At 36.9% G+C, this 27,788-nt stretch overlaps 1 protein-coding gene across 3 annotated transcripts in view; it reads left to right on the top strand.

The window, feature by feature from the left end:
* Positions 1–27,788, top strand: part of LOC109050811 (anoctamin-1) — a 70,211-nt gene that overhangs the window by 23,748 nt on the left and 18,675 nt on the right. The window contains exons 2-21 of one of the 3 annotated variants that reach the window (XM_042715824.1): positions 983–1,147; positions 4,890–5,219; positions 15,278–15,376; positions 15,472–15,623; positions 16,209–16,263; positions 16,372–16,423; positions 16,618–16,673; positions 16,883–16,924; positions 17,578–17,642; positions 17,712–17,846; positions 18,939–19,099; positions 20,651–20,733; positions 20,844–20,855; positions 21,153–21,224; positions 21,504–21,578; positions 26,246–26,447; positions 26,593–26,704; positions 26,876–26,933; positions 27,015–27,115; positions 27,237–27,379. In XM_042715824.1, the coding sequence (XP_042571758.1) occupies positions 1,043–1,147; positions 4,890–5,219; positions 15,278–15,376; positions 15,472–15,623; positions 16,209–16,263; positions 16,372–16,423; positions 16,618–16,673; positions 16,883–16,924; positions 17,578–17,642; positions 17,712–17,846; positions 18,939–19,099; positions 20,651–20,733; positions 20,844–20,855; positions 21,153–21,224; positions 21,504–21,578; positions 26,246–26,447; positions 26,593–26,704; positions 26,876–26,933; positions 27,015–27,115; positions 27,237–27,379 (2,110 nt within the window). In that variant the 5' untranslated portion in view covers positions 983–1,042. Of the gene's footprint in view, positions 1–982; positions 1,148–1,519; positions 1,752–4,889; positions 5,220–15,277; positions 15,377–15,471; positions 15,624–16,208; positions 16,264–16,371; positions 16,424–16,617; positions 16,674–16,882; positions 16,925–17,577; positions 17,643–17,711; positions 17,847–18,938; positions 19,100–20,650; positions 20,734–20,843; positions 20,856–21,152; positions 21,225–21,503; positions 21,579–26,245; positions 26,448–26,592; positions 26,705–26,875; positions 26,934–27,014; positions 27,116–27,236; positions 27,380–27,788 lie in introns of those variants that run through there. The other 2 variants (XM_042715825.1, XM_042715826.1) reach the window with 2 other exon arrangements.

Genomic DNA, 27,788 nt, shown 5'->3' with positions numbered 1-27,788 from the left:
TCAACCCTTTACAATTAATCCAGAATATGGCAGCAAGATAAATTTTTAACAAGCTGAAAAGAGTGCATGTCACACCTCTGTTTATCAATTTGCACTGGCTACCAATAGCTTCTCGCATAAGATTCAAGGCATTAACGTTTGCCTACAAAACCCCCACTGGCTCTGCACCCCTTTACCTAAATTCATTACTTCAGAGTTATGTGTCCTCTAGAAGCTTGCATTCTGCAAGTGACAAGTGACTTGACATGTGGCCAAGTATGGTGATCCATAATCAGAATTAGTGCTCTGCATTTATCCTATCCAAAGTGCACACACACAGCAGTGAACACACACACACATCGTGAACACACACCCGGAGCAGTGGGCAGCCATTTTTGCTGCAGTAACCGGGGAGCATTTGGGGATTCAGTGCCTTGCTCAAGGGCACCTCAGTCATGGTATTGAAGCTGATGAGCCTCAAACAAGGTAATGGTATTGTAAGGAGCACTAGTAGGGATTACAGTATACATGATCACTAGTCATTTAGCAGACAAAGACCTCCTGGTTTTAAGTGTATTATTTTCTGGGTAATATTAAAAGCCTCTACCTGGGACTGAGCATTGAACCTCTACATCAGGGATAGGCAACTTCGGTCCTGGAGGGCCACTGTCCTGCAGAGTTTAGCTCCAACCCTAATTAAACACACCTGAACAAGGCAATTAGTGTTTTCGGGATTACTAGATAGATACAGGCAGGTGAGTTTTTATGAGGGCTGAAGCTAAACTCTGCAGGATAGTGGCCCTCCAGGACCGGAGTTGCCTATCACTGCTCTACATACATGTAGGCTACCAGACTCTTTATAGCTTGAGCATTGCCATTAGCCTGGACAGTAAAGACAACTGGCATTTCTGTTTAATAATTTTCTTCAGAACAGGTTTCTTATACTCATATTTTGTAAAGTTTACATGTTTACCTGTATATCATGTTGCTTTTTTATCTACAGGTTAAACTCTGATCCACAATCTACTGGAGAATTTCAGTGCTGGAAACACAAACAGCCATAATGAACAATGAGCAGTATCCTTCTCTACCACTCAAAGAAAAGCAAATGAACATTATCAGCATCAAAGCCATAGAAGACATCGGATATGATCTTCAAGATTCTATTGTAAGTTTATGTTTTAGCCAAGTTGTTGACTTTTTTTACTTAAATGTTTAGATTGATGGCAGTATGCAAGACAACACACTGTGGCACTAAGTCTCTCTGAAAAGAGATGATATTATATGGATCTTTTTTTTTTTTGTAAAGAAACCCAGAGGTAAAAACAACATACCTAAGTGTGTTTACACTCATAATGTAATGATCAACATTGTTCCAAATGTACCCTTTACACAGACTAAGCTAACTTCTTACTAAAAGCGAAGTGTGAGAGTGAGGGGCTCAAGCGAGGGCATCGAGCGAGGGCATCTTGGAGGCTTTGATGTATGGCTTTATAGTTGAGTCTAATATTAGCTCCTGGCTCCTCTCACTCCTCTCAAGTAACAACAGGGATCAGTTTGTGACTTTAGGCTTACTTCATTCTGAAAGATAGAAAGAACAGACAGACAGAAAACAGAGTTCAAGATTAAGAGAGAGTGAGAACAGGTTGGAGGCAGGTTTCTTACTTGACTGGGAGATGGATTTACCCGAGAATGAAAGTGGTGGGTCTCAACCTCCAACTGCCAAACAAACACACTTCTTAAGGGATGTGATCTTTCATGGAAAATTGCCGGTGAGTGTGGCATGTATCAATGAATATTTATAAAGTTTTAAGACTTTAATACCATATATTTATCAATGTATGTGCAATATCTGCTATTAATGATGACTATTATTTATTGACAAATTAATAATTGTTACATAAGTTATATATATATCAGTAATTAAAGTACATTAGCACATGCTAGATCTATATGTAATGCTTTTTGCTCCTAAAATATGAGCACATGTCCCCATAAGATGAAGGGGGATGCCAGAGGAAATGTTATACCCCATAACACATTCAGCAGTTGCTGGATCAGTTGCAGTCGCTCTAAAAAAACAGCTGACCTAAATGAATAAGGACTTATTCATTAAGGATTACTGTTGCATAGTTTGTTTGTGCTGAAGTCCAGACAGCATTTTATAGGAAACACATCACATACAGTTATCTCAACAGTGCATCATTATGTACACATATGTACACCATACATATATGTTTACTGTACCTACACTTGCATAATGCAAGTAGTATTGTCGATATTAAATGTAACTGTCATTTTATGCACAATTGTTTTGGTCTGTTCTGTTGATTAGAAGAGTTGGTTACATTGTGGTTTGCATAGATGTAATAAGAACCCATAGCTGTTGCCATAATTCGCACTCTCAAGTTCAAGGTTACTCATGTTGAGCATTATTTAACAGTGTATTAGCACCTGTATGTCAAACATCACACAGACCAGTCACATGTAAGACTGCAGTGCTATGGGATATCTCAGGCCCAAAGGTGCATAACATTTGCAAAACATAACATTTATCTCCAGCAATTTGTCTCTCCAAAACAAAAATAGTGTGGCAGTACTGCCAAACATGGTCATTTCATGTTTTCCTGTTGGAGAAATAGATAGGAGAAATAATTATGCCTTTGCTACAACAGGGTTTCATAAAAGTTAATATTAAACTACACAAAGATTAATGAATATGCACCTAAGCTCCTTCATCTGAAGTTACCCAGTTCTGTTCAACCTCACATTGCAGAATGAGTTCTCTGTTAGTTTCTTATTACACCCTCACTCTATTTTATTAACAATTTATTTGTTTGTTTGTGTAAAATATATTAGTAGTTAATTACATGTAAGACACATTAGATTTAAAAAAGACTGCTGAGTGTCTTTTAAAGGCAATTACCATTGGTTATTGTGTACATTTTTAATATTCAAAATGCAAAATGCAATGCAATTTATATTGTGTCTCTAATGATTAACTGTAAAATAAGATCTGCTTGCACATAATGGACCTATATGTGATCTGAGATTCTTGTTAATTTACTAACATTTTACAATGCTTATGGGACTGCTTATCTCTTACACACTAGAAAGATTAAATACCACTAACATACTGTATTAGTTAATAAAATGTCGCCAGCAGTGTTGGGGAAAGTTACTTTTAAAAGTAATGCATTACAATATTGCATTACTCCCTAAAAAAGTAACTAATATTACTATTAGTAACTAAGCATTACTTTCGTGTTACTTTTTTAAATATGAGCAGGGCTTGAATGTTTTTAATATAAGAAGTTCTATTTATAGCAAATGTAAAAGCCCTTTCACACCGAACAGTGTAATGAATAAACCTCAGGCTGAAGGAAAAGTAAATTCACGTTTGTACAGTAGAACGCAGGAGAAGAAGGTTACGTAACCAGATTATGCACAATTGTTACTTTATCTAAAGTCATTTTTGCTTATTAGTATGGTTGAACTGGATCATGAAAGGTCAGCAGCAAAGACACTAGTTCAAAAAATGGGATTAGATGCATTTCGGTTATTTAACATATTTAATTATTGCAAGTCTGCGTCATATTCTGAGTTTGCATTTCACTGTTTTAATTCATTTTGATGAATACTAAATCAGTTTTTTTTTGTTTGTTTGTTTGTTTTCTGTGAGTGGGTTGAATTAATGCACATTCACATTTAGTCTAGAACTACAGTAACATCATGTTCACACAGAGCACACAACACCTCTGTACTTCTCATTTCTTACAATATGGGGACAGGAGATTTGTCAGTCAATAAATGGGAAAACAAAGAAACTGGCGTTACTTTTTTGAAAAAGTAACTCAGTTATTTTCTTGTAAATTAAAAAGTAAAGCGTAACTCTACTAGTTAATTGAAAAAAGTAATCTGCGTTACCCCCAACACTGGTCGCCAGTACTGTATATTTTGCATCACATTTACCACATGATTGTTCTATACGCATTTATCAGTGTCCTTCAGTTTGTGTGACAGCCAGTTTGCTGTAATGATAAAAATCCTGTCCAGTCCATTTAGTTTGAACATTTAGTTAAAATTTAGTTAGTTCAAGATTTAAAACTGTACAATACTACAAAACATTCAAGCAACCAACCAACATGAGTATTTTCTGCACATTAAAGAGGATATTGAACCTTTTATTTAAGCATAGCAATTGAGAGATTACTATAATAAACATAACAAAAGATCAGTATACAACTACCAGTCACAGGTTTGGACACATCTACTCATTCTTTATTATTACTGTTTCCCACATTTTAGAATAACGATAAATAGTGAAATAACTCAAATTTATGTTTGAGAATGATGTAGTGACCAAAACATTTGACACATAAAAACATTTTGCTCACTCTGAACTTTCTCTCATGCACACTACTTTCACATGTGCAGCTTTTCAATCAATATCATAAGCCACAATTTATATTTATTTGTCTGTAAACTATTAACAAGCACTTCAGCAGAAGCTTTAAGATCAAAAAAGTCATGAGAAACAAATTCCAAGTGTAAATAAAATAAATAAATAAAAGTGTAGACTGACAATGTAGACTATTCACAGTGAATTATTGATATTAATGCTTATCATAATATAACCACAGCTTTTTTAAGACTATGTGAATGGAGTTTACTTGCTCAACTCATTATTTTATAGATGACTTGGTACAATGAGGTCTAACAAACAATCACACTCATTCTTAAAACTGATGAGTCCTATGTTGAATTGAGATGTTGCCCCATCTTGACCTTTCACTGGACACTGGCCCAGCAGTCGCACACACACACCTACACACACCCCCACACACACACACACACATACACACACACACACAGCTTGGCTCATGTTTTCTCCTCCCCTCTCCTGTCAGCTCCTGAAGTCTGTCGCTCCCGAGGAGAACACACAATGCCAGCAGGGTCTGTATTTCCAGGACGGCAAGAGACGGGTGGACTACATCCTCACTTACCACATCAAAAAGACAAGCAGCTCCCGACGCCACACATCACGTCTCAGAGACAACGCCTTTACCCGCACCCTGCGGCGGGGTCGAGAGCCACCTCCACCTGCACCCAAAGATGATGCTGAAGTTGGCTCACCTCACCACAGCATGGACCACCACGATGATGACAAATGTTTACGGCGTGAGGAGTTCGAGAGTAACCTGATGGAGATGGGCCTGGAGCTGGAGCGAGATGAGGAGGTACGTGTGTTTTTCCTCATGATGGATGAATGGATGGAGCCTGCATTCCTGTTCCACAAGGCTTTTGTTTGTTGGAGGTTTGTTTTGTCTTTTGGCTGAGCTCAGCAGTTTTACTTCAACACTCACCATGAAGGGCCACAAAAGACACATTGTCGTGTCACACTGCACTGGCTATGACATGAGATGCGCAGAGCTCAAAACTCCTGTTTGGAACTCACACATTGAGAGCCTTCACTTGTGGTCGCTTGTTCATGGTGTTTGCAGTTTTCAAGCTGTTTAATTAATATTCTAAAATGGATAGATGTGGTCCTGAATGCTGACTGGCCACTATAGTATTCCAGACATGGTAAAATATTGCTAAATATAAGTCTCCTGGTATGAGCAAATGTGCTGAATATCATCATGGCTGTAATTGAGCCATAGACACAAGAATGCAGGTGATCAATGATATCCAGTACTACAGAATGATTGTTGATGACAATTTTTTTATACAGTAGTTCTGTAAACAAGTCATTGATGTCAAATTTGTTATCAAATTATCTGATCAAATTTGACCCATTCCTCTCTCTGCTGCCCGCTCTTTACTGAAACATACTCTGGCCAGTAATCCTCCAAACTCAGAGAAGCAGAATGATACAAACAGTGAAACATGTTGCTGATGGACTGTCAGCACTATGGGAACGCTGCTCAGTCAATCAAATGTAAGGACTGGAAGTAAAAAATACATTTGGTTTGTGTACTTAAGGCAACTGGAGAGGTGACCTTATTAAGTCCACCCAAATCTAAGCTTTCCATGCTTTCTTATTTCTGGATAGGCTTCCAGTAAAGAGAGGAATTACACTGATGAATAATGTCTTTTCGAAAAACTCATGTTTTGTCATGAATTGGCTTAACGGTGCAGTTTAATGTGACAGCTATCAGATTAAATGGGTGCTGCAATGGGTAATGTTAATATGGCTCTGGTCATATATTTGGTTAATATGCCCCGCACAACTGCTGCATTTAAAGTCATCACCCACACGAACATTAGCAATGTGTTTTCTTCACTGGCTTTCAGACTGTGATCAATGTAGTATATTTTCATATGTGTTCAATGAATGAGATTTACATGTGTGCACCTGTTCTTCTCTGTGAACATTTTATGATAAATTTATGAGCATGTATGAAGACATATAAAATCATGTATATTCCTGGACATGTGATTATGTCATTAAATGCCTTGTAGAATTTCATGAATTTCATAATTAGCAAAAGTAATGATGATCACAGCTGTTGAGCTGTTTGTTTTTGGCTGTGAGACTCACCCTGATATGGGATCCCTTGTCCTGGAGTCTATGTGAGGCCTATGCGTCAGGACACACGTGGTCTGGTGCATAGTGCACATGCTGTGAGGTGACGCTTGTGTGTGTAGGCGAGCCAGCCTGGCTTGGGTCATTTCCTGATTCCATTACTCCTGCTTCTCCCTTTCGCTTCTTCTCATTTCTTCATTCAGTGTCATTTAAATACATGTAAAGGCTGCAACCCTATTGTGTTTGTATTGATTTTCTTATTCTTCTTCATTAGTTATCTACCGTAGAGACCCCAAACTTGGCAGGATGGTCCCAATTGTGCAGAGCTACTCAGGCACATAGACACAAATCCGTGTGACACTAGGTCATGCTATTTGTGTTTTGGTCCATAACTCTGGAACCATTAGGGCTAGCATTAAAATTAGGTTCTACCTGTATATTTTCCTGTTATTAAATAAAAAAATAAAATAAATTAAATTAATGTTATTCAAGTAAATAGAGAAGATGGCCAGATGACACAAGCATGGCGTGGTTTAATTCCAAGCTGCAACACAGGTGCAGAGGACTTGTCTGGTTCTCGTGGTCTTGTGCCGATGGTCATCTAGGTGATAAGGTCTTTGTAAGGGGGTCTATATCTAGGGCGCATCTAGTTGACATGGTCTCCAATGATATTTAGGTTTGTAGGTCTCTAGGTGCTGATCCACCATCTGATCTGGATACAGAGTGGATCCGAATGGCTACAGTGACCTCAGAATAAGAATGAAAGAGACTAATATTAGCGTAGATGCCATTCTTCTTACGGTGTAGCGAGTACATCGAGTGTTATGGGAAGTGTTTCCAGTTCTGGTTGACCTAATTAATTGCAGCCTAAAAATTCTTTAATGGATTTGAATTATAGAAATGTGATAGTGTATTATGTGTATGCAAGGTTAAAGAGATAGGACTTTAATCTAGATTTAAACTGATAGAGTTGCTGCACTCCAATTTTCCTACTTATACTTATTTTCTAAGTTTAGCGTTCAGTGAAATGTGGAAATTTCCACATTTCACTGAACGCTAAACTTAGAAAATAAGTTAAAATACGTTAAGTAAAAGAAAGGACTAAACAGAAATACATTTTTACAATACATACACAATACATATGAGTGTGTGTACCATATTTGTATATTAGTGCTGTCAATTGATTAAAAAATAACTAATTAATAGCAATTTTTTTCTGAAATGAATCTCGATAAAACAAAACAAAACAAAAAAAAACCTAAAGACATCGTAAAGACGTTTTGCATCTAAATAAATGCAATTATTGTCAAGTAAAAGAGACCCGAAGCAGCAGTTGTGAGCGGGATGGGCTGAAAAAATTTATCGCCTGCGTTTTGACAGCACTATTATATAATTTCTGTATATATATATATATATATATATGTATATATATATATAAGCACACACACACACACACACACACACAGAGAACCAAATTAAGGTTTATGCATAAATCTAGGTCAGAAATAATATATAAAGACAGGACACTTGACACTGTACTGGAGTCTTTTTATTTACTGTTTTGTAGACTGACAACATCACACCATACTGCCAGTTGAATAAAACAGTACCCATTCTGAGGCTGTTATTTATATTTAACTAGTTATTCATATTTATGGAAGACAACATACAACATTACATTTACTTACTTTATATTTTTGTTTAAAAAAATTTTTTTATTTTTTTTATTTTTTTTTTTTTACCCATGCTGCTGAAACTTTAGCGGTCAGGTTTTTTTTCTTTCATGGATGAAGGCTCTTATGTACCCAAAAGAGAACACAGTAATTAAATATATTCACCGTTATTCACAACAATATCAGTGAATCTTGTACGAAAACAAACAAGTCCATTGAACCTAAACACAGAACAGATTTTAATAAGTTAAAGCTAATAAACAAGCAACACAAACAAAAGTAATAATTAACTGAAAGACACAACCCTATTTAGCCAAGGCAAACCTCAGTTTGACACATTTTCTTATAGATATCTGAATAGCCTTACAGTAAAGTGTCTATTAATATCAAACAGTAATCTGTCATCTTAACACTTATGTTTTGCCATGAATTGAAAAAGTTAACTATTAACTGCAAACAATATAGATCTGGAGTGGTCTTAGGTAGATGTGTATGATTTAATATACACTGTAATCAAAAAAAAAAAAAAAAAAGAAAAAAGAAAAAAGAAAAAAAAGAGAGAGATCCTATTGTGTCTTTTAATGTAAATGATTGATTAAATTTTTAATTTTGATTTAATGAGCTTAAAGAACTGCTTTTGAAACTGCATAAATATGGAAATTAGCTTTTAGGTTTGAAATATAATAATAATAATAATAATAATAATAATAAACTTTATTTTATATAGCGCCTTTAAAAGTAGCATCTCAAAGCACTTTACATAAGAATATGAAATTAAAAGATACACATAACAGTACAGGCAGTAAAAAACTAACCAAACAAAAAAATAAAAAGCCAATATAATAACAAACAAAGTAATCACATGAATCACATAAAAGCTACCCTAAAAAAGTATGTTTTAAGGGACGATTTAAAAACACTAAGGGATTCTGCATTCCTAATCTCAGAGGGCAGGGAATTCCACAACTTAGGAGCCAAAGAAGAAAAAGCCCGATCACCCATAGTTTTTAGCCGTGTTGTTTGGACAGCGTAGAGCACGTGTAGTAGTGTAGGGGGTTAAAAGCTCACACAAATATTGAGGGGCCAAATTATTCAAGCCTTATAAGTGAGCATGAGAATTTTAAAATCAATACGAAAACTAACAGGAAGCCAGTGCAATTTTTCCAGGATAGTGAGTGAAAGTGAAGTGAAAGTGACATTCAGCCAAGTATGGTGACCCATACTCAGAATTTGTGCTCTGCATATAACCCATCCGAAGTGCACACACACAGAGCAGTGAACACCCCACACACACACTGTGAAAACACACACCCGGAGGGGAGCAGTGGGCAGCCATTTTATGCTGCGGCGCCCGGGGAGCAGTTGGGGGTTCGATGCCTTGCTCAAGGGGCACCTTAGTCATGGTATTGAAGGTGGAGAGAGAACTGTACATGCACTCCCCCACCCACAATTCCTGCCGGCCCGAGAAACTCACAACCCTTCGTATTGGGGGAGCCGACACTCTCTAACCATTAGGGCCACGACTTCCCACAGATAGGTGTGATGTGCTCCCTTGCACTGGTCCTAGAATTCTAGCAGCTGAAATTTGTACCAACTGTAATTTACTTAGGGTACCTTTAGAAACTCCAGCCAGATTATTGATTACAATAATCAGTACGTGAAAAAACAAAAGTGTTGATTAACTTTTCAGCCACAGAGAAAGTCAACATGGGACGTAATTTTGCAATGTTTCTGAGATGAAAAAATGATGCTTTGACTGTATTACAAAAATAATGGTCGAATGTTAAATTGGCGTCAAATATCACCCCCAGAATTTTTAGTTTAGTTTGTAATTGTAAAGCAGAGCAATCCACACTTAAGGTTATGGACTCTGCTATACGCAACTGATGAGGTGAACCAATAAGCATCACTTCAATCTTGTCACTGTTTAGACAGAAACATTTTTCAGACATCCATTTTTTAATCTCAGTAAAACATTGAGAAAGAAGAGACACAGGCATATTGACATCAGGTTTTGAATGTATATAGATCTGAGTGTCATTGGCATAAAAGTGAAAGTTAAGACCAAGAGTTCTTAAAAATTGGCCAAATGGAAAAAATGTAAATACTAAAAGTAAAGGGCCCAAAACTGATCCCTGGTGAACACCAGAGTGCACCACACCGACCTCAGACTTGCAATCACCCATCACAACAAACTGCTTGCGAGAGGTAGGACTTAAACCACTCTAATGCAGAACCAGAAACTCCAAAGATAGTCTCTAAACGGGTGATTAAAATGGAGTGATCTATAGTGTCAAAAGTGGCACTAAGATCAAGAAGAATCAGTATAGACAGACGGCCAGAATCAGAAGCCTTAACAAGTCATAAGTGACCTTAACTAATGCTGTTTCAGTGCTTTGGAGTTTACGGAATCCAGACTGAAGTGGCTTAAAAAGATCATTAGAGGAAAGATGAGAAAGCAGTTGAGAAGCCACTGTTTGTTCTAAAATTTTGGCGAGAAATGGAAGATTAGAGATGGGATGATAATTATTCAGATTATCAAAGTCCATAAACAAAATTATAGATAAAGACAAAATATTATTAAAAAAGACAAGCAAGTATAGGATCACAAGAGAGTTATTGATAATTCTCAAAACAACAGGAGAGAAGGAATCAAAACATGATTTAAAAAGACAAGCTGGTATCGGATCAGTTCTGGAAGTAGAGGCTTTCAGTTTTGAAACTATATTACATAGAGACTGGGAGTCATGAATAGCAAAGTTAGAGAGAGAAATACCAGAAAAAGCAGAAATATTTAAGGAGGAGGCAGCAGAAGTATGAGTGGAAACAATGTGGTTACGTATATTATCAATTTTGGTGCTAAAAAACTCCAAAAACATATTACAAAGGTGAGTTGAAGCATGAATATTAGAGAGGCTGTGATTTTTAAGCAGCTTGTTGATTGAGTGAAACAGTTGTTTAGGGTTTCTCTGATTGCCGACAATTACCTGAGAAAAATAAACAGATCTAGCTGACACAATTTCCGCCTTATATTCAAGTAAGCTGTCTTTCCAGACCTGGTGATAAACAGTTAAACCTGATATGCGCCATCTACGCTCCATTTCGCGACAAAAAGCCTTCACAGCACGCAGATCATCATTGTACCAAGGAGTGGAGCGTGCAAAAGAAACAGATCGTGATTTCAAAGGAGCCAGCGTGTCCAGGCCAGACAAGAGAACAGAGTTCAGCACAGAAACGTTATCATCCAGATCATCAGATAGAGAATCACAACTTAAAAAATAGTCAATAAAATCTGAAAAATCAGTGGGGTCAATAGATCTCCACTTGCGATAATTAATGATGTGAGAAGCGGTAGTGTGCCCGGTGATCAGACAGACCTAAATCAGAGGTTAACAACTGAGACACAGATGAACCATTGGGAATCACAAGGTCTAAAGTGTGGCCTTTGTCATGTGTAGGACAGTGCACAAGTTGGTTTCAAATTCAAAGCACTCCAATATGGACAGAAAGTCTTTTGTTATTGTGGAGTCTTTTTTATCCATATGGATGTTGAAATCCCCCAGGAGAAGAATTCTTTCAAATCTGAGGCAGAGAAAAGACAACATATCTGATAATTCAGATAAAAAGTCTTTATTTGTCTTAGGAGGCCTGTAGACTGTAGCCACTGCAGTAGAGAGGGGTGCAGAAACACTCAAAGCAAGACATTCAAACGAGTCTGGTTTGGGGACAGCCACGGGACACATGTTGAACTGTTGACTGTGCAACACAATGATACCCCCACCTCTACCAGAAGAATGCGGGAGATCAAATAATCCATAGCCAGCAGAAGTCAGTTCATTAAAAAGAAGACCGTCAGATTCTTTGTGCCATGTTTCAGTTAAACAGACAAGGTCCAGCTTTTGTTCTATAATAATGTCAGATAAAATGACAGCTTGTTGTTGACAGAGCGCACGTTAAACAGTGCTGATTTCAGCAGACGCGGGGGAGCAGATGAATCCGATGCAACCTCCACACGCCTGAGTGCTGATAAGTTATTAAAATTAACCCCTGTAGGTCTAAACAGCAGTCTATGGGGTTTGCGCAGAAATCTCGTGTTTTAGATGTTGAGCATGCGCCTTGAAATGTTTGTAATGCTTAGGTTGCTCCAACATGAAGAGAGTCTATTCAGAACATGTTTAGATGCATTGAGCCATACCAAAGCAGCTACAGCGGTGTAAGAAGACGCCTGAGGCAACAGAAGAGTAAATTCCAGTAAATAGTAGAGCAACCTGCCTCCAAAAACTAATATGTCGTAATAGGTCGTAAATCCCTGGAATACGACCAACATACTACAATTGACTGCAGAGAGCACTGTGATTTGCGTTTCGTGTAGCTCATCTAATTATGCGTCCATATCAGGTTCATGCATCATGGGTTCGAAGCATGTGCACGTAAAATGTAAAATAAAATCATAATTTAGAGTGAGGGTTATTCGGGGGTGGGGTTAGGTGTCATTCGAACACCACCTAGCAGAAGATGCAAATTGTGAGATCGCCGGTGTAAAAATCCACACATTGCGGTTAAATAAACGTGCGTTTTGAGGTGACGTACAACGACAGACGCCGATACTGTCATTATTTTTACGCCCGCTAGAAGAGTAAATATAGGTCCAGATGCTTGCACTAACGACCTATATGGTCGTTTTTTGTTGGAGGACAGGCTCCTCAGAGATAAAAGCAGTAATCCAGCATTTGAAGCATGATTCCACATCACGAAAAAACAACTAGAAAATAATCAAAGACACTAACACAAAGAAAAAAAAAATAACTAAAACTAATAAAAATCAGTCAATGTAATGAATCAGTCAATGTAATATATCCAGCATGCCCTCAACAAAAACTAAAAACAACTGGTAGTCAGCTTAAACTCTTTATCTAGACGTTTCTTTAACCTATTCCTTCTATAACCTGTTCTTATATATTATCTAAAGATCAGACTAAAGGCAACATGAACAGATTAATGAAACATCTAAATAAAGAGTTTACACTGTTCATGCTGGAATCTGGAAAAGGTCAAAAAGTACAAGCTGTATCATGTATTTGTGTCTGTCTCTGTGATCAATCCCTGAATACACAATATAACAGTAAATATAAACACTCAAACATTTAAGTCTAATATACATATATAACAAACATACTAAAACAGCACAGTTAATATAGCATCTACAAAAGCATACAAATATGTAAATAACTTTCTCAAAACCTTTGATGGCAGCATTTCGGTCCCTACAAGATACAGTTAAACACGGTACTCTTTTCACACAACATCAATCCATCAATCTTAAGAGACAATAAAAAATGCTTTATTAGAGTTTAACGTTTAAATTCTTACACTTAAATACTGAGTGCGCATCTCCTTCACCACCACGGCTGCCATGTTAACACCGTTCTCAAGGCTCCTCCCTCCCCCGCGCAATGAGGTATGGGCATGAGATTGTGCATCGTTCTGCACTTAGAATTTCTACCAGAAGTAGTAGACCATCCAGGAATCTCTCGTATATTTTTTTCAACATGCTATGATTTGGGACATACTAATTCTATTTTTGAATACTATTTAGTATGGATAGTATGCGAATTGAAACACAGCAAGTGTGTCTGCCTCCTGAACAACACTAGGTAGATTTGTTCCAGAGTTTACACGTTAAAAGGACAATGATTTGCCGCCCGCAGTTGATTTTGATATTCTAGTTATAATCAAATGTCCAGAGTTTTGAGATCACAGTGAACATGAAGGACTATAATGCAATATGAGCATGCCCAAATACTGAGGTGCTAAACCATTCAGGGCTTTATAAGTAATTAGTAAGATTTTAAAATGCATTCGTTGTTCAAAAGTGACACAACGCAGATTATACAGAAACACTCCCATATTCTAATAATAACTCTATCTACTAAAAACTCTACCAGCTGCATTCTGTACAATAAGCACTCAGATCAACAACCCAACATAAAGCAACAACCCAATAAATTACAACTGATAACCTTGAGGTCATGAATGCATGAATTAGCATTTCTGCATTTGACATTGGCTTTATTTGAACAAAATACATCATTACATGAATTAGGAAGTACATCTGATTAGAAGAACCAATCTATGTTCTGAGTTTTATAACTGAACTATATATTAAGTTAATAATTGTGTGTGATAGAATCAAAATTCTTTTCTTTCTTTTTTTCTGAATCCTCTGAATCCTTGCTTTAAGATCAAACAAGAGTAAATGTGATTTTTATGATTATCTAAAAACGTTATCTGCCATTCTAAATGACAGATAAGCCTCTGACTCTTTAATTGTCAATGCTAAGGTGCCCCTAAAGTGCCCTTTTGGTCCGGTTGGACCTGTGAAGACCTCTACTCTAGACGATGCTGGCAATAACTGTTTAGCAGATGCATTGTTTTAGATTTGTCTAGTATGGCCCATTATGAATATCATGTCTGTATATGCACAAGCTGCACAAGTTGCAACTTCTCAAAATTTTGTGTAAGTTATTCTGAGGAAACATGCTTAGTTCCATGAGTTTCTAATGCTCTGGGGTCTAACAGTCAATTTTAACCTATTTGTCATTTTAACTGAAACACAAAGGCTGTATTTACACTAATGTTATCCAAAGGGTAAGAAATCTTTTAAGTCTCAGTTTGTCTGATAAATAAATGCTTAGAAGCAGATTATTTGCAGATTTGTGGTGCACTGGTAATATAGTGTTATATGATTAAAAAACCCAGACACTGGATATTCTGACTAGTGCTGCAGAAACTGCTCTGATGTACTGCATTAAAAAACTGCGAGCTCCAAAATCGAGAGCTCCAGCATGAATGGAATTAGTGTCATGTTTCCAAATTTCAGAATGACTGTCCCTGTATTTGCAAGGATGAGCGTGGTGTTGCTTGTTCAGTGCTCTAACAGTGAAGTACAGGCACTGTGACTTTCTCCTCAAAGGGGTGTGTGAAAGTTGCAGAAACAAATTCCTTCGGTCCCCGGCACGTTGTGCTAAATAGAGATTCTACCTGCTTAACGACATGATGAAATCCAGTCCACCAATGTGTTTTTCTGTATTTTCAGACCAAGACTCCCGGTGTGGGCTTTGTGAAGATTCATGCTCCGTGGAGCATTCTCTGTCGAGAGGCTGAATTCATGAAACTGAAGATGCCTACCAAAAAAGTAATTTTCATCTAACAGTCCAGAGGAACATATACAGCTGTTGTGTGCAAAGCAGAGATGTGATGAGTAAATGTGATACTGTGCTCTTACTTTAGGTGTATGAAGTGAAGCACAGCAGTGGTGTAATGGAAAAGATCAACGCGTTCATCAGCAAACTAACAGATCCTCTTCATCCAAACTTAGAAGAGAACAGGACACATAAAGTGAAGCACCTCTCGTACCCGTTCTCCAGGGAAAAGCAGCATCTGTTAGTGTCTGCTTCACAACAACATCCATTCTCAAGCATGAAACAAATCTAAATGTCTGTTACATGTACTGTTAGACATTCAGGTGATTTGTGACTTACACATGGCTGAACCAATGTTACGCTTTTATTATACTAAACTTTCGAAGACATAAAGGCCTATTCACACTACCTGTGTGAAAGTGCTACTTTCAAGACATGGTTTTAAAATTGAACAGCACATCCCTTTGGATACCCTCATGCAAATTAAAAAATTCTAAAAAATATATTAAAATGAGGGGGGAACTGAAATGGTTTATATTAGGGGTGTAACCGTACACAGAAATGAGATCTCAATACGTACCTCAATTTCAAAGTCACCACTAGGTATGTTTTCATTACAGATTTCTAGTAGTTTCATTTTAGCAATGGTTACAGCACTTTAATGGCCAAAGTGTATTTCACTTTTGTTCAGGTTTTTAGAATTACTTTTTCACATATGATTTGTGTGAATTGGCCTTAATACTAGGAACTGATTGAAACATTGGACGTCTGCAAAAATTATTGAAAAGTATAAAAAAATGTACTTGTGACCTTTCGTCGTTACAGGTTTGATTTGTCTGACAAAGATTCCTTTTTTGACAGTAAAACAAGAAGTTCATTAGTAAGTATAAAGTATTTATCAAATGTACAGTACTAATGCCATATTATATCATTCGAATATTTTGACTTTTATTACATGAATTCAAAGTTTATTTATGTATTATTCTAGGTATTTGAAGTTTTGAAGAGAACCAAGTGCACAAAAGCGAAATTTAGCATGGGTAGGCTACTGCTTTGACTATACAATTAAGAGAATTTGAAATGTAATTTTTGGAGTTTTTGAAATTAAATAGCACCACTTGAACATAAGTTACAGTACTTTGCTAGCCACTGTGTTCCTAATTAATTTGCATCACTGATAGCAAAACTGTACTTGAAGGAATAATCCAGCATATCATTTTCACACGTTGTTCAGGAATAACTAGTCTGCTTGGGAGTGGTGTTTATTTGGCTGCCTATCCATTACATGATGTGAGTATCAATCACTATACTGCTGTTGAACTCTTTCAATGGATCTTAAGCTATCAGAACTGATCAACATTGTTGCACTGTTTTAGTGACTTATCTAGTTGTAAGTACAGTGCAGTTGTCCAACTTCTTTTTCGATTATTGGATGCAAATCTTTTATTAGCGTTGGAATTTTTTCACAAGACATGATGGGCTCTTTTCTTTCCTTACAGGGGGATGTTGATGGGGAAAATGCTGAGCCAAATGACAGAAAGGTAAGTTATTATCCTGTCTATACCTCTGTGAAGTGACTTCTGTGTGAATGAGAAAAAAAAAACAGAATCAGATTGTTTCTGCTATTAAGCAACTGGAAGTGAACAAAGATGACACCATAGTCACGGAAAGAAACCCACAGCTACTAGCATGGTTTAATGAAGCTAGTTCAGAAAAAAGTTAACTTAATGTCAAGCCTGTGACAAAACCACAAACCATTTGTGGTCTAGAATTAATGCTGATCTTACTGGCCAAAATCTAATGCAACACAGATAAGAGGATAGTGGAAGGTTGCCATCAAGACCAATTCTTGGTTCAGTTCATGAAGCTTTTTCCTAATGAGCCACGGTCTGAATCAGGTGTGGTAAATGATGAAGACAAAACAACATGTGCTGCTTCCCAGGACCAGGATTGGAAACTTTGACCTGCTGAGGATTCTGAGTGAGTTGCCGTCAAAGTTCAGAGCTGAGGGAAAATTTCATTTCCCATCAGGCCAATGACCTGATGCACACAGCAAAAACTATGAAAGGACTGAATGCGTGCAGCTGAAAAGACAGCAGTTGTTTGAGAGTAGCACAGATAATAGCTTTAGTCTGGAGGTGAAGATGAGTGCTGATGAATGAGGTGTTTCATCATGTTGTTGCATTTATTTCAGCTCTTGTATGAAGAGTGGGCCAGCTACAGTGTCTTTTATAAGTACCAGCCTATTGGTTTAATCAGGTAAATCTCAAACCGTCTGATGTTTCAGTGTTGTAGGTTCATTAGTAACATCTCTCACTTATCTTGCAGGAAGTACTTTGGAGAGAAGATCGGTCTATACTTTGCTTGGCTTGGTGTTTACACCCAGATGCTGATCCCTGCTTCCTTAGTAGGGGTCATTGTGTTCCTCTATGGATGTGTTACTGTTGATGATGACATTCCGAGGTCAGTGGACACAAAACAAAACATTTAGATTAAATTTAAAGTACAAGACACAATCGCATATGCGTTTATTGTTATTAACACTAAAAGAAAGCTGTGTTATCATTGTGATCATAAAAAGTGTAATCACTCTCAAACAGAAAATGACAAATGTTAGATTTCAGAAGCAAAATGGTTACTTTATTTTGGTATGGACAAAGTTTTTTTTTAGGACAGGAGACAAAATTACCATTGACAAACAGATCCAGTTTAGCAAAGCAGCAGTTACTATTGTGCACCATTTCTACTGTGAGTGAAACTTAACCCAGCAGTGGGTTACACAAAACTACCGAACATTGTGAAGATAACCTAATAAAATGACCCAAGACAATTTTAGAGTGTAGTTCCTCAAAAGCATCTTTGACAAGGTCTATTTTAGTCTCTGGAAATACTACTAACTCATGTCTCACGTCTCAGTTAAGTACAGTTGTATAACAGTTTTCTTGCTTTGTGACGGCAAAAAATACTGTTGGGTAATAACGTGCGAGCCCCCCATTCTGAGTATAAACCCTTAAACATTTAAAGAGGAAGTTCATACGTTGAGAAAGCACATATAAAACCAAACATCTGTCTGAAAGTCCCTCTGGAGTTTGTCACTGCCAGGATATTGTGACAGTCTGAAAAGGGCCTGTTGGAACTGTTTCTGCAGTTTTTATACAGAAACTACAACTCATTTTTAGGGATGAGGGAGAAATAATAAGAATATTGATCATCATCCACCCTAATGAAAGCATGAAAATGGTTTAATTTTAGTTTCATTGAGAGTAAAATTATGCTTTATAACGTGAGTGGAGAAGAAATGGGAGTTGACACTTTCCATGAAATGGCATGAAATAAGGCTTGAAACTGACTTCTTTTTAGACGGTCAGTCAGAAGAGTTACTTAGCCTTTAGAAAAATAAAGGAATTGAATAAAAATTAAATAAAGTACTGTATGTTTAAAAAAAAAAAAAAACACTGCAAATGTAACAAGGTTGTAAATTTACCATAAATTAATCTCTTAATCAGTTTGGGTACTTTTGTTTGTAGTTACACACAAACCTCTTGTGTTTGGCAGTATGGAGATCTGTGACCAGCGGAAGAACATCACCATGTGTCCGCTGTGTGACCGCGTGTGCAGTTACTGGAACCTGAGCACAGCATGTGGGATGGCCCGGGCTAGTCATCTGTTTGATAACCCTGCAACCGTCTTCTTCTCTATCTTCATGTCGCTGTGGGGTGAGATCATCCCTGCCAACATCACGAGATCTCATTTCTGCTTCTCCACCAGTGCAGCAGCTGCTGATAGTGTTGTGTATTTGTTTGGGCTGTCTGCATTTTTAAGCACCCAATTTCCTCAAGGCATTTGGCAAATTAGACAACAGCACACACTCAATACTGAAAGTGAACTGAAGATCAGGTGTTAAATAAATATGTAGTTAAATATTTGTTGAGTATGCTGTTCTCCAAACCCTTGGCAGATGTGTGTTTGCTGCTGCTGAGGTTGGGTCGTTGGGTTGAAGTTCAGTCAGCAGTAAAAGCTGTGTATGCTGTACAAAAATGTTAGATTACACTTCATTTTATGTACATGTTTACAGTGTCTTACATTATAATTACACAAATAGGTAATAAGTAATATTATTTAAAACATGGACTGGCTTAGGGTCAGCTGTTTGTGAATATGTATAATTTGCCGTTATTACTATAGTAAGTACATCTAACATACATGACAATGTCACTGTAAAATGAAGGGTACCAAATTTTCATGGAAGTAAATAGTAGTTAAAGACATAATATGCGAAAATTCAAGGATTGAACTAACCGCTGTATAGTGAATATTAGCTACTGTTTTAAATTCATCATGTTGTAATGACTGTCATTAATTTTCTGTGTTCTAGAGCCAGTTTAGTATATTGCATTACAGGTATAATCAGCTTAATTATGTAGAGTAGCAATTTTTTGATTGAATACTGTGCAACAAATATTTATTGAATTTGCCACTTTGTGTTAGTTTGAGAATCAAGAGCCGAACTGACTCTTTCTCTCAAGGCATTATTCTTCCAGTGTGCCGTCTCTATATCTCCTCGTTCTCTGTCCTAAACTAAACATCTCTCCATCTTGTCGTTTTTATCATCTGTTTGGCTGTTTCCTGTGTGTCTGTGTGACTGCAGGCAGACCCTCTCAGTCCATTTAAACTCATTTCTGTAACATTTCTCAGTTCTGTTCTGTGTCGTCTGCTGTGGGATTTGGACAGGAAGTCACTGACTTTGGCTCTGTTTGGGGGGCAGAAGTTCACACACAAGATTTACTCTGCTTCCATCTGTTTGGAAGAGAGAAGACAGCTGTTGCTCTTTTACAAGTATAAATACAAAGATATGAATATCAGTGAAACATTGTGGGTTTTTGTAAGTTTCTTAAAGCTACACCCCTATACCTTTAAAAAGCCTTGGCCAAAATAAAATCTTCATTTGTTCTGCTTTTGGGCTCTTGGATGAAAAACACAGTAGGAAAACAAACCTCCCATTCTGAGTGCCATCTTGACTTTTATTTCAATTCTCATCCATGAATTCAGCCAATATGTGAAAGTCTGCTGCACACATAGACTGATTTAGCTGCTCCCATCATTTACACATGATTATTAATAATCTGTATAATTAAATTGTTAATATTTGATTACATTCTGCTACATTTAGCACCTTTCCTCCTAATGGTTTATCAGGTGTGGCTCAGAAGTGTAATGGAGTTCATTTCCACCTGTCAGTGTTATTAATGCAGTCTTGTGTGTTTCAGCTGCGTTCTTCATGGAGCACTGGAAACGGCGGCAGATGCGTCTCAACTACGAGTGGGATCTCACAGGGTTTGAGGACGAGGAGGTCTGATCACATGACACTCTCACATTAACATATGACACATCATCATTGGAAGTCATCTTACTAGTCTGTCATTTAATGCTGTCATCCTCTTCTTCCCCTGGTGTGTGTAGGAAGCACTGAAGGTTTGAACATATTCAAACTCTTTTCATCAGCTTTGATCTCTGACCAGCATTGCCAGCTGTCTTTTCATCCACTTTACCAAACTCTCCTTTCAAGTCTTTCACAGGAACTCTAGCATGTGCTGAAACTTCTTAGAAACACTCACCTGAAGAAAAGCCCGCCTTTCTTTCTTTCTTTCTTTCTCTTTCTTTCTTTCTTTCTTTCTTTCTTTCTTTCTTTCTTTCTCTTTCTTTTTTTCACTCTTTCGCTCTGTTCTTGTGTCAGTTTTGTCATTATAGATTGTCATTTGTTTTTGTCAGGATCACCCGCGAGCCGAATATGAATTCAGAGTCATGCAGAAATCGCTGAAGAAAGACCATAAATCACAGAAGGTGACACTGCATATATTGTTTTTGCTATAAATATGATGCTGTATATTATATTTCTTTGAAGCTGCTTTGAAACAATGTATATTGCGAAAATAAACTGCAATATTTTGTAGTAATTTTACTGATTCATTTTAATTTTAATTCCAATTTAATTTAATTGTTAAAGGTTTGCTGAAATATTTATAACCATAGACTTACTAGAATTAAAAGCTTCCTGACCTCTGTCATCCCCGATGTGTTTTGCACTTCACTTATTATTATTATTTTTTTCTTCTTCTTTAGCCAGAGAAAGAAAAGCTGACATGTAGGGACAGATTTCCTGCATATATGACAAACCTCATCATGATGCTTTTAATGGTAAGGCTGTCTTAATTCATACATCTGACAACACATTACCATAAAGTCTTATTCGTTAACATTAGTTAATGCATTAGCTAATATAATCTAACAATCAGGAACTTATTTTACAGCATTTCTTAATCTTTATGTCAGTTTTATATCTATAATCGCGTTGTTCATGTTAGTTCACACTTCACAGTGTATTGACTAATGTTAACAGATACAACATTTGATTGAAAAAAAAATGTAAATGCTGTAATCAGCATTAACTATGAATAAATGCTATAAAAGCATTGCTAATTGTTAGTTCATGTTAACTAATGTAGTTAACTAATGCTAACAAATGAAAACATAATGTAAATGATCTCATATATATTCATATTCAATCCATATATGAATATGAATATGTTGGCATAAATACATGTGGCACAGGCAGACATCATGATTTCACGTAACCCTCTGATGCATGGTTTCAACTAGAGTGGACAGATCTTTAAAATCCATTTTAACTATCCAAACCACCATGGGTGATGACCTTTGACTCTTACCCATCATTTTATATGATTGTCCTCTGTATATGTCATTGTTTTCTTTATCTATGACAACATAAATTCAACATGGCTGAGGAAAGTGGTGAAGCATCAGCTACCTCTGGAATATCTACCTCTGTCTTTATTCCAGGAGATCCAGACAGGTAAAAATATACTTTTCAAAAGAATAATATATGCATTAAAAAAAAACAAAAAAACATCAGGTATCATTAATGGGTTTGTCGATGTTCACCAAAAATACATCTGTCTACTGTAGTGGGCACCATGCTTAAAAGGGTGCATGTGTTCTATATATATTACCGTTCAAAACTTTTATTCAGCAAGGATGCATTAAATTGATCAAAAGTGACAGTAAAAATTATGTTTCCACAAAAATATTAAGCAGCACAAATGTTTCTTGAGCAGCAAATGAGCATACTACAATGATTTCCAAAGGATCATATGACACTGAAGACTGGAGTAATGATCATCAGGAATAAATTACATTTTACAATATATTCATATAGAAAACAGCTATTTTAAATTGTAATAATATCTTACAATATTACTCTTTGTACAATGCTGTCGTAATACCAAAATTCCAGTAGTTAGTAAGATTTTACAGTTCTTGATACCAAAATTATTGGAACTATTCAGTTATTTAACTATTTGAAATTAAAAAAAATGTTAGTTTTATAAAGTTAATAAAAAGTGAATAAAAAAAAAAATGTTAGTTTTGATTTCACGGTGCCATTAAGTGAAAAGTAATCAAATTAAGAACAATGCAACATTTTACATGTAATAAAATGTAAATTCTTCTATTACTCTGCATATACACTCCCTGACTTAATGAAGAGATCTACAAACCCGATTCCAAAAAAGTTGGGACACTGTACAAATTGTAAGTAAAAAAGGAATGGAATCATTTCCAAATCTCATAAACTTATATTTTATTCACAATAGAATATAGATAACATATCAAATGTTGAAAGTGAGACATTTTGAAATGTCATGCCAAATATTGGCTCATTTTGGATTTCATGAGAGCTACACATTCCAAAAAAGTTGGGACAGGTAGCAATAAGAGGCCGGAAAAGTTAAATGTACATATAAGGAATAGCTGGAGGACCAATTTGCAACTTATTAGGTCAATTGGCAACATGCCTCTCAGAGTGGCAGTGTCTCTCAGAAGTCAAGATGGGCAGAGGATCACCAATTCCCCCAATGCTGCAGGGAAAAATAGTGTAGCAATATCAGAAAGGAGTTTCTCAGAGAAAAATTGCAAAGAGTTTGAAGTTATCATCATCTACAGTGCATAATATCATCCAAAGATTCAGAGAATCTGGAACAATCTCTGTGCGTAAGAGTCAAGACCGGAAAACCATACTGGATGCCCGTGATCTTCGGGACCTTAGATGGCACTGCATCACATACAGGAATGCTACTGTAATGGAAATCACAACATGGGCTCAGGAATACTTCCAGAAAACATTTTCGGTGAACACAATCCACCGTGCCATTCGCCGTTGCCGGCTAAAACTCTATAGGACAAAAAAGAAGCCACATCTAAACATGATCCAGAGGCGCAGGGGTTTTCTCTGGGCCAAGGCTCATTTAAAATGGACCGTGGCAAAGTGGAAAACTGTTCTGTGGTCAGACGAATCAAAATTTGAAGTTCTTTTTGGAAAACGGGACGCCATGTCATCTGGACTAAAGACGACAAGGACAACCCAAGTTGTTATCAGCGCTCAGTTCAGAAGCCTGCATCTCTGATGGTATGGGGTTGCATGAGTGCGTGAGGCATGAACAGCTTACACATCTGGAAAGGCACCATCAATGCTGAAAGGTATATCCAAGTTCTAGAACAACATATGCTCCCATCCAGACGTCATCTCTTTCAGGGAAGACCTTGCATTTTCCAACATGATAATGCCAGACCACATACTGCATCAATTATAACATCATGGCTGCGTAGAAGAAGGATCCGGGTACTGAAATGGCCAGCCTGCAGTCCAGATCTTTCACCCATAGAAAACATTTGGCGCATCATAAAGAGGAAGATGCGACAAAGAAGACCTAAGACAGTTGAGCCAGTAACATTCCTATAATGGGAAACTTGAACAACTTGCACCTTGTCCCTCAGTCCCCAGACGTTTGCAGACTGTTATAAAAAGAAGAGGGGATGCCACACAGTGGTAAACATGGCCTTGTCCCAAATTTTTTTTTTGGGATGTGTTGATGCCATGAAATTTAAAATCAACTTATTTTTCTCTTAAAATTATATATTTTCTCAGTTTAAATATTTGATATGTAATCTATGTTGTATTCTGAATAAAATATTGAAATTTGAAACTTCCACATCATTGCATTCTGTTTTTAATCACAATTTGTACAGTGTCCCAACTTTTTTGGAACCGGGTTTGTATTTTGACAAAACACTGTAAATCATTGCCATTTCAGATGCAATACCACATTTAAATAATGCTTTCACTCCTGACTGACCGCTGGCAGTGATTTCAGTTCAGTGCAAACTCACGGTGTACATTGAAACCTTTGCGCAAACACAGTTATGCACAGGAGTGTTTGGAAGAATCAGGTACCAAATTGAGTCGGTCCTCTGTACTACTACTACTGCAGAAATGCTGGTAACATTATTAGGTTTTTTAAATTTCATTATTTGTGTTTTTTTTTTTTTTTTTTTCATGTTTCATTTGTCATTTACATGTATGCATCCAAGTGTTAAATTTTTGTTGCCCACTGAAACCTAAATCTTTAGCAGAATATCCAGGCATCCTCTGTTCAAACAATGGCCCAGAATCACGACCTTGCGGTCAAATACTAAGACTTTTGGGACATCCTAAAAATACACACGAACAGAAATAGTTTAGTACTGAGGAATTGCCAAAATGCCTAAAGCTACTGAACAAAAACAATCTGATCGGCAGCTACAGGAAGCCTCTTGTCCACGTTACTATATATTAAAGGGATACTCCACCCCAAAATGAAAATGTTGTCATTAATTACTTATCCCCATGTCGTTCCAAACCCGTAAAAGCTCCGTTCATCTTCGGAACAAAATTTAAGATATTTTGGATGAAAACCGGGAGGCCTGTGACTGTCCCATAGACTGCCAAGTAAATAACAGTGTCAAGGTCCATAAAAGGTATGAAAGTCGTCATCAGAATACTCCATCTGCCATCAGACGTGCAGTCTGGGTTATATGAAGCGATGGGAACACTTTTTTTAAGCGAAGAAAAGATCCTTGTGGCGCGGATGATACTGAAGAGCATACGCAGCATGCAGTGATATGGAGAGACACAGAGGAGACTGTTGACAAAGGAATTGTTGAATAAAGTCGTTATTTTTGTTTTCTTCGCTTAAAAAAAGTGTTCCCGTCGCTTCATATAACCCAGATTGCACGTCTGATGGCAGATGGAGTATTCTGACTACAGCTTTCATACAGTACCTTTTATGGACCTTGACAGTGTTATTTATTTGGCAGTCTATGGGAAAGTCACAGGCCTCCCGATTTTCATCCAAAATATCTTAAATTGTGTTCCGAAGACGAACTGAGCTTTTACGGGTTTGGAACGACATGGAGGGTAAGTGATTAATGACAAAATTTTAATTTTGGGGTAGAGTATCCCTTTAAAGGTTTACATACCTTTTATCTACTGTACCTTTTCATACATTTTTTCAAAGATTAATCTGCCAGTGGTTGTCATAAAAATGTTTATTTTTATGATATTGACAATTTTGATACAATAGCAGATTTCTATTAACAAAGCAATATGACCTGTGTTGATAATGCACTGAATGATTCATAGTCACTTCTGTATTCTGCCTGTGGGACTCAGAGCAATAATTTGCTGAGAATATAACCTATTAAATAAATGAACAATGCCTTTCAATAATTAATCTGATTTAATCAATAACCTGACTTGTTCTTCAGCTTTTTAAAAATTTCTAAACTAAATTTAAAGTCAGTAAAGTTTCTATACTTATATCTTCATCTTATCATGGCTTCATTTAAAGGCATATCATTTTTAATATTTCATCTTGTTTTTCACAGCTGTCTCATTGGTGTTTATCCGGTTGTACTTTCAGTTCAAAGATCTGTCAGCCAAATTAAATGCATCCCTCGCTATTTTACAGATCGGTGTGACATTTGCTATTGTATTTGGTGTGATTTTATACCGGATCTCAACCAAAGCCGCTCTGGCTATGAGCTCAAACCCCATGACCCGCTCCAATGTCAGACTGACGGTTAAAACCACAGCGGCCATCATAAACCTGGTGGTTATTCTCATTCTGGATGAAGTGTATGGCGCCGTCGCACGTTGGCTCACTGTTCTCGGTCAGTTGTTGTGTTTGGTAGTGCTATGCTCATCATTGATTTGATATTGATCTTTGATATATGATGACATTCAGACTGACTAAGTGCTGTTGATTCTTTTAGTCATATCAAATATCAAGCATTTGTGTTATGGTTGTCTCCTCAGAGGTTCCTAAAACAGACAAGAGCTTTGAAGAAAGGCTGATCTTCAAAACTTTCATCCTCAAGTTCGTGAATGCGTTCACTCCCATCATATACATTGCATTTTTTAGAGGCAGGTGGGTAATAAATATCCAGACCCGTTTTATCTCATTTACTCATTTATCTCATCACACCTTTGCGAAAACTCCATGTGTTTTTGTCTGTTAATTTACATTCATTAATGAAAGTATTGTCAAGTTCATACTAAATATGAATGACTTTATGGTGCAAACTGTGTTCCCATACAGACTCGGGGGGCGTCCAGGAAGTTATCTCTATGTGTTTGAGTCTTATCGGATGGAGGAGGTATGAAAAGAGAAACACATTAATTCTCTGATGAAGGGATTGATTGCTGCAGCTGACGTGATCTTTGATGTGTTTGCTCAGTGCGCTCACGGCGGCTGTCTCATGGAGCTCTGCATTCAGCTCAGCATCACAATGCTCGGCAAACAGCTCATCCAGAACAACCTGTTTGAGATCGGCGTCCCGTGAGTGTCACGCTGACCCACACACACACACACATGACTATATCGATCATGAGAGGCTTTTATGGACACGTTGAAAGCATTTTGTGTTTGCGTGCTCTGAGTCTTATTTGCTTTATTGCAGTAAACTGAAGAAGCTGATCAGATACATTAAATCCAAGAGAGGCTCTTTCCAGGAAGAGGAATATGAGAAGAAGTTACAGCGTTATGAGACGGATCATTTCCTGGAGCCCTTTGTTGGACTCACACCCGAATACATGGAGATGAGTGAGTGTTTTTACACACTCATAAACCAAACAAAATCACCATAACAGATAAACTGTTCGTTACTTGTCTTCATATATATTTCATTGGTACAGTTTTATTCATTGAGTTTAAAATTTGTTTTTGTTTGGTTCAAAAGCCATTTACTTACGTGTCATGTGTTTCAGGACCCTAGCATATTTCAACATTATTATTTTTATTATTAATGGGTGACTCTTTTATTAAGATTTTTTGTGTCCCTGATGAATGGATGAATATGAATGGATGAATATTAATAAACTAGCCTGAGGTTACATCAACAAAAGTCATTTTATATGTATTAATGAAGCAGAGAAGTAGGGGAAAATTGTTAGAAATTCAGGTTCCAACTTTTTTACTGTGTACTTTGATAAATTGTGAAATCAACTCTTGA

The sequence above is a fragment of the Cyprinus carpio genome, chromosome A25, assembly GCF_018340385.1.
Source record: "Cyprinus carpio isolate SPL01 chromosome A25, ASM1834038v1, whole genome shotgun sequence".
Classification (NCBI taxonomy): domain Eukaryota; kingdom Metazoa; phylum Chordata; class Actinopteri; order Cypriniformes; family Cyprinidae; genus Cyprinus; species Cyprinus carpio.
Note: the sequence above shows the minus strand (reverse complement) of the source record. Positions and strands in the feature narration are given on the sequence as shown.